Source organism: Dipodomys merriami, unplaced genomic scaffold, assembly GCF_024711535.1.
Source record: "Dipodomys merriami isolate MVZ:Mamm:240054 unplaced genomic scaffold, mDipMer1.0.p SCAF_8, whole genome shotgun sequence".
NCBI classification, from domain to species: Eukaryota; Metazoa; Chordata; class Mammalia; order Rodentia; family Heteromyidae; genus Dipodomys; species Dipodomys merriami.
The window spans coordinates 1,354,917-1,368,460 of NW_027206401.1; the positions used below are offsets into that span (position 1 = coordinate 1,354,917).

Genomic DNA, 13,544 nt, shown 5'->3' on the forward strand with positions numbered 1-13,544 from the left:
GTCCCACTGTTAAAAACAGACTTCACCAAAAGGAGGAGCAGAACAAAAAATCCGAATATTGTAGCAGGAAGCATGATTTCCCTAGATTACTTTTCTTTTCTCAAGCAACCTCATTACTCCGAGTGCAGGTTTACTTGCTTAGCGCTCTCCCCGCACCCCCAGCTCCCGCGTTGGCTTCACTCAGGCCCGCGCCTCACAGAGACACCTACAACACAGCCAAGTCTCCAGTCCCCAGCAAACCACTGCCAGGTCTCACACTACCCGGCAACTCCCCACACCTCTTTCTACTGGTGAGTTTGTGTGGCCCATAAGGACTGGTCCCCACTCACTGCAGTAGCATAGCCAGTCCCTGGTTCCCGGCGTGGCCAGTCACGTAAACATAGCCACACCCTGTGTCCAGTGATCATGCTATATTATGAAAGTACACTATGACAGTAAGATTGCAGTTCTTTGCTATGAGCAGCTGAGACTGAGGCTGAGAAAATGAGCCCAAAGAAGACAAAGACCAATAGAATCTGGCACAAGACTCAAGTTTCTGCTCAAAAACAGCATCTGTCACAGGCCAAAAAAGAAAAAACTCACACAGTCAAGCCTGTAGACAGGACAAGGCCTTCCTCTCGCTGGGAGATCACTGCGTGCCTCTACCGGTCTTCCTTCCCCACAGCGCCGACACAGGCCCTTGTTGGCTGCACCTGTCTTGCACCCAACAGGAATCTGCTCAAGGGCTCCTCTTGCTCAAATCTACATATGATGCTAACAGTACGCACCTACCTGAAACCCAGGGATAACTCCTATTTAAAGACTGTAGTTCAGGGCTGGGAAGATGGCTCAGTCGTAGAGTGCTTGCCTAGCACACGAGACCCTGGGTTTGATTCCTCAGCACCACATAAACAGAAAATGATGGAAGTAGCACTGTGGCTCAAGTGGCAGAGTGCTCGACTTGAGCTGAAGAGCTCAGGACAGTGCCCAAGCCCAGAGTTCAAGCCCCAGGACTGGCCAAAAAGAAGAAGAAGGAAGGAAGAAGGAAGAAGCGAGGAGAAGGAGGACGAGGAGGAGGACGAGGAGGACGAGGAGGACGAGGACGAGGAGGACGAGGACGAGGAGGACGAGGACGAGGAGGACGAGGAGGACGAGAAGGAGGAGAAGAAGGAGAAGGAGAAGAAGAAGAAGGAGAAGAAGGAGAAGGAGAAGGAGAAGGAGAAGATTGCAATCCATAAACATCTCCACCACACAAGGCACTTCCCATATTTTTGCCTATTTTATTTCAATTTATCTTCCATGTTAAATTCAAGCCCTTTGAGAAAAAAGGCATGTGTCAACTACCACATGCTCAACAGTACAGTGGCAGCTAGCAGAATGAGAGAACATGGAGCCGAGACAGAGAAGGGCGTGCCCCGTGAGAAGGCGAGGATAGCATCCTGCCAGGAGCGCGCACGCTCAGGGCACAGTGGGACCACTTCTCGCTTCGTTCCTTAAGAGGACAGGCTATTTCACCCCTTCCTCTGTAAGCCAGCTTCTAAGCAAAGCTAGTAAGACATAACAGGGCCGCAATAAGGCCTAGTCTGAATAAGTCAACACTGTCCTGGCCTACAATAAATCCCCATAATCCAAAGAAAACATTTAAATGTTTGTATTTTAACAGGGATGAGCCACGACAAAATAACCTCCCAAAAGCAACAGAAACAACTTCTCAGAAACAACTCCCAATCTATGATACAGGCACATTACTGCTCTAACATTTCTACTGCTCATGGACAACAGTTCATGAAGTAAACAATGACCACTGTATTTAATAAACAATCTTCAGTGCTTCTCAAGAATCAACTGGTGATACCAATCACGTGCATTTAGTAATCACTAACTATAAAAATACCTGAAACATCATTCTACCAAAAATGTAAACATTTCTAAAAAAATTAGTTAACTTTTTGAAGTTAAAATATACTTTACACAAGAATTTTGGACATATGAATCTAGAAGCAAATGCCACATTAAACTAAAAAAGCTATATACATCTAAACATTCTATTTTAACACTAGTTTGGTAAGTACATGTGTTTTCCTCCCATCATATAATTTGGTATGCTAACATGATTCAGAAAATCAAATATTGAGTCCTTGATTTATAAAAGAAAAACATGGAAGCTCCCTTTATGGTTTCAACTGCTACAGTTTCTCTTATTTTTTTTTGACAGTAGTGGGATTTGAACTGGGGTCCTCGTACTTTCTAAGCAGGTGCTCTACCACCGAAGGCATGCTCCAAATCACTTTTGCTTTCATTATATTTCAGCTAAGATCTTGCACTTTCTGCCCAAATATAGGTAGATCCCTTGGGACAACTCCTAGGTTAGCCAGGTTTGCATATATGGACCATTATACTGTCTTTTTTTTTTTGGGGGGGGGAGGGTCCGTCGTGGGGCCTGAACTCTGGGCATGAGCACTGTCCCTCAGCTCTTCAGCTCACGACTAGCACTCTACCACTTGAGCCACAGCGCCACTTCTGGCTTTTTTCTCTTTGCTTATGTGGTGCTGAGGAATCGAACCGAGGGCCTCAGGCATGCAAGGCAAGCGCTCTACCACTGAGCCACCTTCCCAGCCCCTATACCTGTCTTTTTTATTGAGTGTTGCTAATTTTTTATCTGGCTTGGCTCTGAACCATTACCCTCCCAATGTCTGCCTCCAAAGTAGCTGGGAAATTTTCTACCACGTCAGTTATCTTCAGTAACTGTAGTCCAAAAATATCCAATGGAAAGCCCAGAAATGAAGTCCATCCAGGATGAGAACCATCCTTTTTTGTTATATATCCATGGTGTTCGCTCCCTAATGATGAGTTCACACACTTATCAAGTGGACAAACAAGGGCTGGGAAGGTGGCTCAGTGGGAGAGTGCTTGCCTTGCATGCATGAGGCCCTGGGTTTGATTCCTCAGCACCACATAAGCAAAAAGAAAAAAGCCAGAAGTGGCGCTGTGGCTCAAGTGGTACAGCGCTAGCCTTGAGCTGAAGAGCTGAGGGACAGCGCCCAGGCCCAGAGTTCAGGCCCCACGACTGGACCCAAAAAAAAAAAAGTTGACAAGTAAGTTAACTCTACTGTCATTAATAATGGCATCAAAGCACAAGCTTTTATACATGCATCATTTAACTATTTACTGTATTATGACCACTGTTAATCACTGAACTCCCTGTTTCAGTTAATGGCTGTGGATCTTGGAGTGGATCCCTACAGACAAGGGGACAGATGGCTGTACTTGACCTCCAAGACACTCACTTTACTATTTCTTGTGAGAAGAAAAAAAATAGCTCATACCAGAAAAGTGAATCTACAGGATTTAAGAAGGTTTAGTAGTCTACCCCACACCTGCCCTTGTATCTGACATTCCCTTCTCATTTTGGGAGTAGCATATATGTGCTGACTACATTTTAAGGATCAGTCAGTCATAATCAAGGAATTACCTATAAGCAATTCTACTAAAAGTGAAATGTTACCTAGGAAAAAACTGCTACTTAATATGAAATAAAACTTCATGTAATTATATTACCTGAGCTCTATCAAAGAGGAGAATCACTACCTCCAGAGTCACTAAACAAACAGGCTTTGTCTGTCTGGTCCAGGCAAGGCTCGGGTCCTCCAGCATGACATACTACACAGGCAGACACTGAAACTCACAACGTTAAGAATTACAATCACTGTCACCACCAGGAGGCCCTTCCGTAAGGCCAGTAAGATCCTCAGACATTTCCTCCATGCTCGAGCTTCAGATGGCTGTAAGAACGGTGGCATCAATGGTTAGAAAACAAAACATGTCAAACACAGACTAATTTAGCTCAAAATAAGATTATTAAAGGGCTTTAGGAGTCAAAATGAAAACCAAAACATTCATATTCAAAACGCATGTAAGTACATGAGCCATGAATTATGAGCTAAACAAGAGATGGGTGGTGCTTGTAGTTCTTTCTGAGAATTAAGTTCTAAAATGTTTGTTTATAAAATATCTTCCTTGAAAAGTTTTAGACACTGCTTTCAATACAGTGACCTTAAATTTTGAGATTTCACAGACACATTAGTTAGCAGAAGGTTCTAGAGTTGGACTACCTAGGTTCAAATCACTGTGTGCACGGCTGATTAGCTGCAGACTCTCATGCAATTTATTTAATCTCCCTGTGCTTCTGGCTCTTTATCCATAACTGGGAATAGCATAAGTGCCCACCCCACAGAGCTGCCATGAGAAATGAAAGATAACACACGCAGAGCACCTACACAGCATCAGACATACAGCAGCACCAGTAAACGTGAAGTACTGGAATTGTTACTGAAATATGGCAGGTAGGCTTTAATAAGCAGATTCCTGACAGAAGTGTCAATGACTAAGAAACATGATTCAGAAGGGGTGAATTTGATCAAGGCATAATGTATGCCTGTATAAAAATACCCCATAAAACCCCTTTGTACAATTAATATATATTAATTTTTTTTAAAACACAAGCCAACATGCATCTTTTGTTGTGCACTAGGAAAATCTTTAAAAAGAAAATAATCTGGTACTGCCTAAAGTACAAATAATTCTCCAGGTACAATATAGTTACACCTTTTTTTCTAAAATCATAAAATCATAAAAGGAGAGCCTGGAAGCAATGAAGACTTTCTTTAAATGGCAGAACACTAAGTAATATGTAATCTGCTACCTTTGTTTCTACTAGAATTTTCTAAATAATCTAAAAGTAGTCTTTATAGTAGAAAAAAATGCACTGACTCCTTCATGTCCAACCACATTTTCAAGAAGATACTTTTACAACAAAATGACGTATTTTTTATTTTTATGTCTTTCCTATTTTACTACTCTTAATTTTCATTATCCTTGATAGTCCCCAAACAGCATTTCATAAAGGTAATAAAAATATTTTTAAACTAAAACCAGCAGGCTTGACATAAAAATCACCATTAGCTGTACCATCAACTCAACAAGGTCACTTCTATCAAACTTGAATTCAACCCACATTTTCAAACATTCAGAACTCTAAATATTAAATGCAATGAAATCACTGTCCATGGTACCCCTGGCAGCCTCCTCCTCCTTTTGGATAGGCAAGAGCTTAGCTGTTCTACAGAGGAATCATTACAAATCCTGTATTTTTATTAACCCTCACAAATTAATGTGTTTACTAACAAGCACGTTTCACTAAATGGTAAAAAAGCATAACTTCAATAAAGTGATCATCCAAATAGTCAAACTAAATCCATACCATCATTAATTAAGAACACAATGAATTAGCTGCCAAGCAAGTTGCTACTGAATATGTTCATCTCAAATGCCGCTAATCTGAAATATAAACGCACAGATTATTCTGAAGTATTAAAATTCCAAATGTGCATAACTGGAATTAAAAATATAAATACTGTCTTGTTTGTATGTCTGTCATGACAGCTTAGGAAAAAATAAAACTCAACCTAGTATTTAAGTTCAAACTAGAATTTACGAATGACTTAAAAAGAGTAACTTCAAGTTTTTGTCAACAATATAACTGATGTGAAAATATAACAGAACATATTCTGAAAACGTATTTAAAAGTTCATATATTCCAGTCTACTATAAAGGAAAAATGTTCTTTACAACCTATGGAGAACTGTCATATATCACACAAGCACGGTTCTAGGAATCTAGAACACCCAAAGTTATTCAGGTGATAGATATCCACCTAAAAAAAATATTTGAAAGATGGACTCCAATCTATGGATTTTAAACTGAGCACGTTTGTAGTAAGTTAGGAAATCTCAAAATATTATGAGTTTTAAATATGTGAGGATTTCAGTGATAATATTTTTCTTCTCATTTCATTTTTCTCTACCAAACATACAGAACTAGATTCAAAGCAAGATGGCAAAAACCCAGCAATCTCAAGTCTCAACACAAAACCAGTAACAGTAGCACAAAATGAACCACAAGACAAAATGGTTTGCATTCTGGGGGAAAAAAAAAATCACTGAATAGAATTATAGGTCCCTAAGAAAAGCATCAGCTTGAAGAGACAAGGGAAGGGCCACTCTCCACAGAATGAGAAGTTTGTGAAGGACAACACTTGCCTGGTTTTCTTTCACAGAACATCTATAAAACCAAACAGCAGAGATCTCTAGATTTTAGTCAAACAACTTGGACTACTTAACCAATAAAACATCTCAAACCAGAATAACTGATGAGCATTTTCTCATGGGTCAAACTCTTCTCTATAGAAAATCAGAGACACTGAGTGTGAGAGGCAAGGCACATCTTCCTAACTTTTAGACACACCACTACATCTTAACCACAGAGCTACACTCCCCTGGAATACGTTCCTAACTTTAGATGTCATTCTACCAAAAGAAAGCCATGTCTGAGTATTCTGTGAAAATGATCTGGTTCTGCCTGCCTAGGTCAGTCAGTAAACTTGGAGAAATCTGAAAAGTGCAGAAACTGAAAAAAACAGTGTAAGTAAGTCCATACCGAAAGTACCCAACAGCCACCGGAGACAACCCTGATGTGATATATACCTGCCCTCCCACTGCAGTTAACAGTGCACACTTTCAGTCCAAATGGTCACCCTCATTATAAGGTAGTCCTATTCAAAGTGTGTATAGTCAACCTGACAACACAAGGGTGATCAAGAATAACTAAAATTCAATTATTTTTTATAAATGACACATTTTTCTCTCTTTTTTTGTTGGTAATGGGGCTTGAACTCTGGGTCTGGGTGCTGTCCCTGAGCTCTTCAGCTCAAGGCTAGCACTCTACCACCTGAATGGCTAATTGGAGATAAGAATCTCACAAACTTCCGCCAGGCTGGCAATCCTCAGATCTCAGCCTCCTGAATAGCTAGGATTACAGGTCATACTTTTCTGTAATATTACATTTCTTCCAAGAACAAATACAGAAATTTTGTTTATTTTTTCAACCATAAGTAAACCAACCAAGTTCAACTCTTCATTGCTGATGTATATGGGTGAATCTGTAGGAACACAACTTTCTATTTCTCAACTTTAGCAATCAACTGAGGAAACTAATCTCTACCTGTGTACTTATTTTCATTTCATTAAGTAGGTTCATTCTCTAATTTAAATGACATTGGAAGTTTTGGTCACTCACCAATATCAAAATAATGAGTCGACTTTCATGTTTTCATTGTTGCCACAATAAAATCGAAGCCAGACAATGTGAGATCAGCAAACACACTTGCCTCTTGCCCCCTCCCAGCCTGCATTAACCCAATGAACAATTCCTAGGACTAGAGAGCTTCTGAGTTTGGATTTTTCCTGATTTTGTAATATAGACATACAAATGAGAAGTCTTGGGAAAGGCATCTGAGTATGAACGTGAAATTCATTGGTGATTCATATACATTATACGTACTTTATATTAAACATTCTTCTAGCGCCTTGGTATGAGTGTGACCTGTCACATGAGATCAGATGTGAAATTTTCCACTTGTGGCATCATTCTGGCATGCAAAACAGAGCATTTTGGGTTTTGCATTTTAGATTCAGGTACTCATCTATACTAAAGAAAGTAAGAAAATCTGCTCACAAATTAAAAAGCCCACCTTTAACCACATGCACATACCCACCATCTCTATCACCCACTGGAAGACCACTAAGGCCTTACAGGCCTCATCAGAATGCCAGTGCTAGCCCACACCAATTCCAGAACTCATGAGGAGAAAGGATGGGACTGGGAAGGTGTGGAATGCTGCCCGTATCTTCCTTATGAGTGAAAACATAGGTCAACCAAATACATCAGAGGCCTCGTCAACGTAATGAGCAGCACCGGAGGGGGCACTAAAGACTCCTAAACAACCACCAATGTGAACTTGGGTAAATTCTTTTTCTTTTCTTTTGGTCCTAGACTCAAACTTGGAACCTGATGTTTTCGCCCACTGGCTAGCATTCTACCAATTGAGTTATGCCTCTAATCCTGAGTTAGCTAATTTTATGTTCTCAAAAGCTATTTACATCATTGGTAAATACCTGTCAATATCACTGCTATTTATTAACATTTTCAGACATTATGCCAAAATTCATACACAGCAAAAGTATTCAGAAACAACCTAACATTGAATGCCAAGCAATAATGCTTAACACATTACACCTGCTCTATTAAATACCTAGTGACCTAACCACAAACTTAAGATTCCCACCAATTAGGTACCATATACTGATATGGTACCTATATTTTTCAATATGAAAGGCCTTTTTTACTGATATTCTACTACAGTTACTCAATCACAATGGGAATTTAATTACAATGAAAAAAAGCCTACCAAAGTCCATGGTTACAACATTTTACATATCATTAGGTCAACAGTTACACAAAATATAACTATTTTTTCACTGACACAATAACAAATTGAAACTGTACAGGGATGCAGCACCAATTAAAGATATATAAACACTATCTGGTGTGCCATGCCTCAGACTGGTGGGAACGTACACTTACAAACCAAAGTTATTACGACAAGGAGATGTTAAAAGTTTATAACTAGTTAGTTTAACAACAATAAATAAAGGAAAGAAAGAAGGAAGCAAACAAGCCAGCCAGGTATGGTGATTAAGACCTGTAATCCCAGCACACTGGGAAGGCTGAGACAGGCAGGCAAGTTTGAGATCCTGAGAACAGGGAAGACAGATGCATATGAGTACTAAACACCTGATTCACATATTTCACTCCTTATCAGTCACAAGAATAAAAAGGAGATTTTCAGCATTATGAGGGCTTCAAGATACAACTGTTGTTTTCAAAAACTGTTTCAAATATAGTTAAGCTAAATAATAAAGCATCATTACAACCTAAGCATCAGTTTGGAATACGGATTCATGTACAATAAGTTATGCAATCATCATCTATTCACCTGAAAACTTCCTATTCCACCTCTACTGACAAATGAGAAGTTATTTTTACACACATCTCTGAGTAATACTAATCTCTCACAACAATACTTCTCAGGATTCATCAAATATTAAAATAAAACACACCCATTTATAAAAGGTATGCAAGAGCCCACACAAATGCTGGGTTATTTTTACATTGGGGCAGGAGGAGGCCATGAACTCAAGAAATTAAATAAACAACTGACTTTTATAAAAATCCAAAGCTAAATACTCAATTCCTAGCACAATTTACATTTAAGCAAAACTAAATAAAACATAAAAACATAAATCTGCATGAGCCTAACCTCCAGTTTTCAATGTTTTTAAAAATATGTACGCCTACGTCGTCAGGAGTAAAGGTACACACAGAGGAAGTCCTTCCGCAAAAGGGCACCTAGCATGTGAAGGGGGGAGACTGTCAGTCCCTGCCTCTGTGGGCTGAGGGACAGGACAAGCTCCAACCACAGCCAGGAGGAGTCGGGCCAGCAGAGACCTGTAGGTGGCCAGAGAAGCCCTCTTCTGAGGCAGCACTGGGAAGAATAGTCAGCAGGAAGTACTCTGACATCAAACAAGGAGGAAGCCCCAAAGAAATAAAGCCTTAACACTAAAAACAAGGTCCAGAGTACTATAAAGCTGTAAGGAGGGCCTATGAAATACAGGTTCCTGTAGTAATTAATTCAACTTAACACAAATTTCCTGGTGATAAAATGTCAACGCAGTTTGGATGGTCAACTCTCATGCAATCAACTCCAACTCCGAAAGAACCCAGGACCCAAGCAAGGAAAGGGCTGAAAAACGATGGTGCGTGTGTGCTTGAGGAAGCCCTCTGTTAAGCTGAGGGAAAAGGGCAAACCAAAGGAGAGCGGCTGCTACATATGCCTAACTTTTTAAAGTAAATATAATCCAAAAAACTGAGTTCATCATTTTTTCTAAACAAGAAAACCACAATATTATCAGCATTTATCAAACATACCAATCACCAATCAGACACGATGGTTTTTTAAAACTCTGATGAGAGACACTGACCACTGTGCCTAAACAACCAAAAGTGTTTTACTTTCATATCGACAGAAAGATTAGCCAAGTAAATAAATACAAGGCTTGAGTTTTATTTGTGTGAATCAACTTCTACAGTAACTGGTTCAACACTTACAGAGCACCTACCTAATAAGGACTATTGTAACTCCTAGATTACTGTAGAAAACTTAAAAAAATAATTTGCAAACAATCATTAGATGATGTCAAAATTCACAAACAAGCTTATATAAAGCCAACTGAAACCACTGGCCCTGAAATACTCATTTAGAGCCTTACTAAGTTCACCTACATCATAATAAAAGGCACCGTGTATTAAATGTAAATTTTAACTTCTAAGACCAGAGCAATTTTGGTAGTACACAAAGCTCCTCCAAAAAGCAATAGGAAGTGTGAGCTAGCCACTGTTGTGATAATAGGACAAATTTATGTGGACATTTTGGAAAAAGAATTCATTATGAAAGGCCTCAAATACAACTCTAAAGTTAATTCTTAAAATAGAAATCTTCAGATAAAAGGAAAACTAGCAAGAAATATATAAGCTTTAAAAAAAAAAAAGAAAGCGCCAACACAAACTTTTCACCTGTAGAACTGAAAAGCATTCCAAATGCAGGCCAATTTTACTTTAATAATTACTTCTATCTCTTAAGACATCAGTTAGTCTCAAGTGGATGCTTATAGAATTCAATTTAACCAATTAAATTTTCTGGTCTGAATTGTTGTTAAACTGCCCATTTTTAAAAGACCAAAGACCAGGTCAAGCGCTCTCTTTCCTCTTCTCAGGCGGGCCTGGGAAATCTCCAGACGATGGTCATTTGAAGAGAGGCCCTCCGTGGGGCGTCACCGGGCTCACGAGCCCCGGAGAACACGTCCCCGCACCTCGGGCGCGCTGGCGGCCTGCTGGACGCGGGCCGGTCAGGCCAGCTTGCATGGGCCAGGCAGGAGGCCCACAGGTCTCCAGGTCAGTCTGTACCTGCGCCACCGAGGCCCATAATCCCGAGACAAGGCTGCCCTTCCCCCCCCCCCCCCCCCCCCCCCCCCCCCCCCCCCCCCCCCCCCGCCAGTCCCATGAACTTCCCGCCGCGTTCCAGCCAAGTTGGGACCCTCTCCTGGACCAGCCGGCGGCTGCGCTGGAATCCAGTCCGCGCCCACCGCTCCGGGAACTCGGTGCTCCGCTCCCCGCAGCCCGGCCAGCCGCCTGGGCAGCAGCTGGTGCGGTCCTCCGAACTTCCAGGGCCAGCGCACCAGACGGGCGGGGGCGCCGGCCACGTGTCCAGTGTAGGCCCTGCGTCCAGTATGGACCCGCGCGTCCAGTGCGAGACCCGCGCGTCCTGTGCGAGATCCGCGCGTCCAGTGCGAGCCCCATGTCCAGTGGGGCCCCGCGTCCAGTATGGACCCTGTGTCCAGTGCGGGCCCCGCATCCAGTATGGACCCCCATGTCCAGTATGGACCCGTGGGCCCCGCATCCAGTGCGGGCCCCAGGCCCACCACATGCTCTAGGGCCCAGGCCCTACGCCCAGACCATGCCGTGGGAGAACTGCCGGTGGTCAGCGCTAATGGTCCAAGCCCTTGGCCCTCTGTGGCCAGCGACCAGACACAAGACACCCAGACACTCAGACACAGACACCTAGAACGCACACACACACTCACTCGCGCGCGCACGCACACACACCCCTCGGAGACTAACTGGGGCCCAGGGGCTCCAGGGCAGGGGTGGCACCGGCAGGTGGCCGGGCAGGCCGGGACACACAGATGGGAGCACAGGTAGGGACCCAGGACACAGGCAGGGGCCAGGGACACAGGTATGGACCCAGGACACAGGTAGGAGCCAGGGGCATAGATAGGAACAAGGGACACAGATAGGAGCCAGGAACACAGGTAGGGGCCAGGGGCACATGTAGGGGCCAGGAACACAGGTAGGGGCCAGGGGCACATGTAGGGGCCAGGAACACAGGTAGGGGCCAGGGGCATTGGTAGGACCCGGGACACAGGTGGAGCCTAGGACACAGGTATGGACCCGGGACACAGGCAGGAGCCAGGGACACAGGTAGGGGCTAGGGGCACAAGTAGGGACCCAGGGACACAGGTGGAGCCTGGAACACAGGCAGGACCTGAGACACAGGTAGGGGCCAGGGACACAGGTAAGAGCCAGGGACACAGGTAGGACCTGGGACACAGGTAGGAGCGAGGAACACAGGTAGGGGCCAAGACACAGGTAGGACCTGGGACACAGGTAAGGGCCAGGGACACAGATAGGGGCCAGGAACACAAGTAGGAGCCAGGGACACAGGTAGGGGCCAGGGGCACAGGTAGGAGCACAAGTAGGGGCCAGGACACAGGTAGGAACCGGGACACAGGTGGAGCCTGGAACACAGGTAGAGACCTGGGGACACAGGTAGGGACCGGGGGCACAGGTAGGAGCCCGGGACAGGTAGGGGCCAGGGACACAGGTGAAGCCCGGGACACAGGTAGGACCTGGAACACAGGTAGAGACCCCAGTAGGGACTGGGGGCACAGATGGAGCCCGGAACACAGGTAGGAGCCAGGGCAAAGATAGGAACCAGGGACACAGGTGGAGCCCGGGCACAGGTGGAGCCCGGGACACAGATAGGGACCTGGGGACACAGGTAGGAACCTGGAACACAGGTAGGACCTGGGACACAGGTAGGAACCAGGGGACACAGGTAGGACCTGGGACACAGGTAGGAACCAGGGGACACAGGTAGGAACCAGGGGACACAGGTAGGAACCAGGGGAGACAGGTAGGACCTGGGACACAGGTAGGACCTGGGGACACAGGTAGGAACCAGGGACACAGGTGGAGCCCGGGCACAGGTGGAGCCCGGGACACAGATAGGGACCTGGGGACACAGGTAGGAACCTGGGACACAGGTAGGACCTGGGACACAGGTAGGAACCAGGGGACACAGGTAGGACCTGGGACACAGGTAGGGACCCCGGTCACTGGGACACAGGTAGGGACACAGGTAGGGGCACAGGTGGAGCCCGGGCCCCGGCTGGAGGGCGGGCCCGAGGCTGCGGCCCGGAGCGCGGCCGGACGCCGCCCGGGACTCCCCCGCCCGAGGGTCGCGGCCGGCGCGGGAAGGCGCGGGACAAACGTGCCGGTCGGCGGGCGGAGGCCGCGCGAGGAGCGGGGAGGGCGCGGCGGCGGGGAGGGGGCGCGGCGGGAGGGCGGGAGGGCGGGAGGGCGGGGTCGGCGCCCGGCGGCGGGGCTCAACCGGCGGGGGAGGGGGAGGGGGCGGCGGACCCGCGCCCCGCCCCGCCCCGCGGCGGCCCGCCGCCTCCCCGCCGCCCGGCCCGGCGCCCCGCGCTCACCTCGGTCGGCTGGCTGATCTCGAACAGGTCCAGCCGGTTGGCGTTCCAGTGGTGGATGATGTCTGCCAGCTTCCGCCGCTCCTCGTCGCGGCCGCCCGCCGACATGGTCGCGGCCGCGCTCCGGCCCGAGCCTCGCGGGCCGCCTCGCCGCCGCCGCCGCCGCCGCCTCGCCGCCGCCCGGCCGCCGCCGCCGCCTCCCCGCCGCGCGTCCTCTCGCGTCCGGCCCGCGCCGCCTCAGCCCGCCTCAGCCCGCCTCAGCCGCGGCCGGTGCGCCGTGCGCCG

The 13,544-nt window shown here is 45.9% G+C and overlaps 1 protein-coding gene across 19 annotated transcripts in view; it reads right to left on the minus strand.

The window, feature by feature from the left end:
• Afdn (afadin, adherens junction formation factor) overlaps positions 1 to 13,512 on the minus strand; it is a 122,755-nt gene extending 109,243 nt beyond the window's left edge. For 13 of the 19 annotated variants that reach the window (XM_070010307.1, XM_070010298.1, XM_070010289.1 and 10 more), the window contains exon 1: positions 13,263 to 13,414. In XM_070010307.1, the coding sequence (XP_069866408.1) occupies positions 13,263 to 13,367 (105 nt within the window). In that variant the 5' untranslated portion in view covers positions 13,368 to 13,414. Of the gene's footprint in view, positions 1 to 13,262 lie in introns of all 19 variants that reach the window. The other 6 variants (XM_070010306.1, XM_070010303.1, XM_070010300.1 and 3 more) reach the window with 2 other exon arrangements.
• Between the last annotated feature and the right edge of the window lie 32 nt (positions 13,513 to 13,544).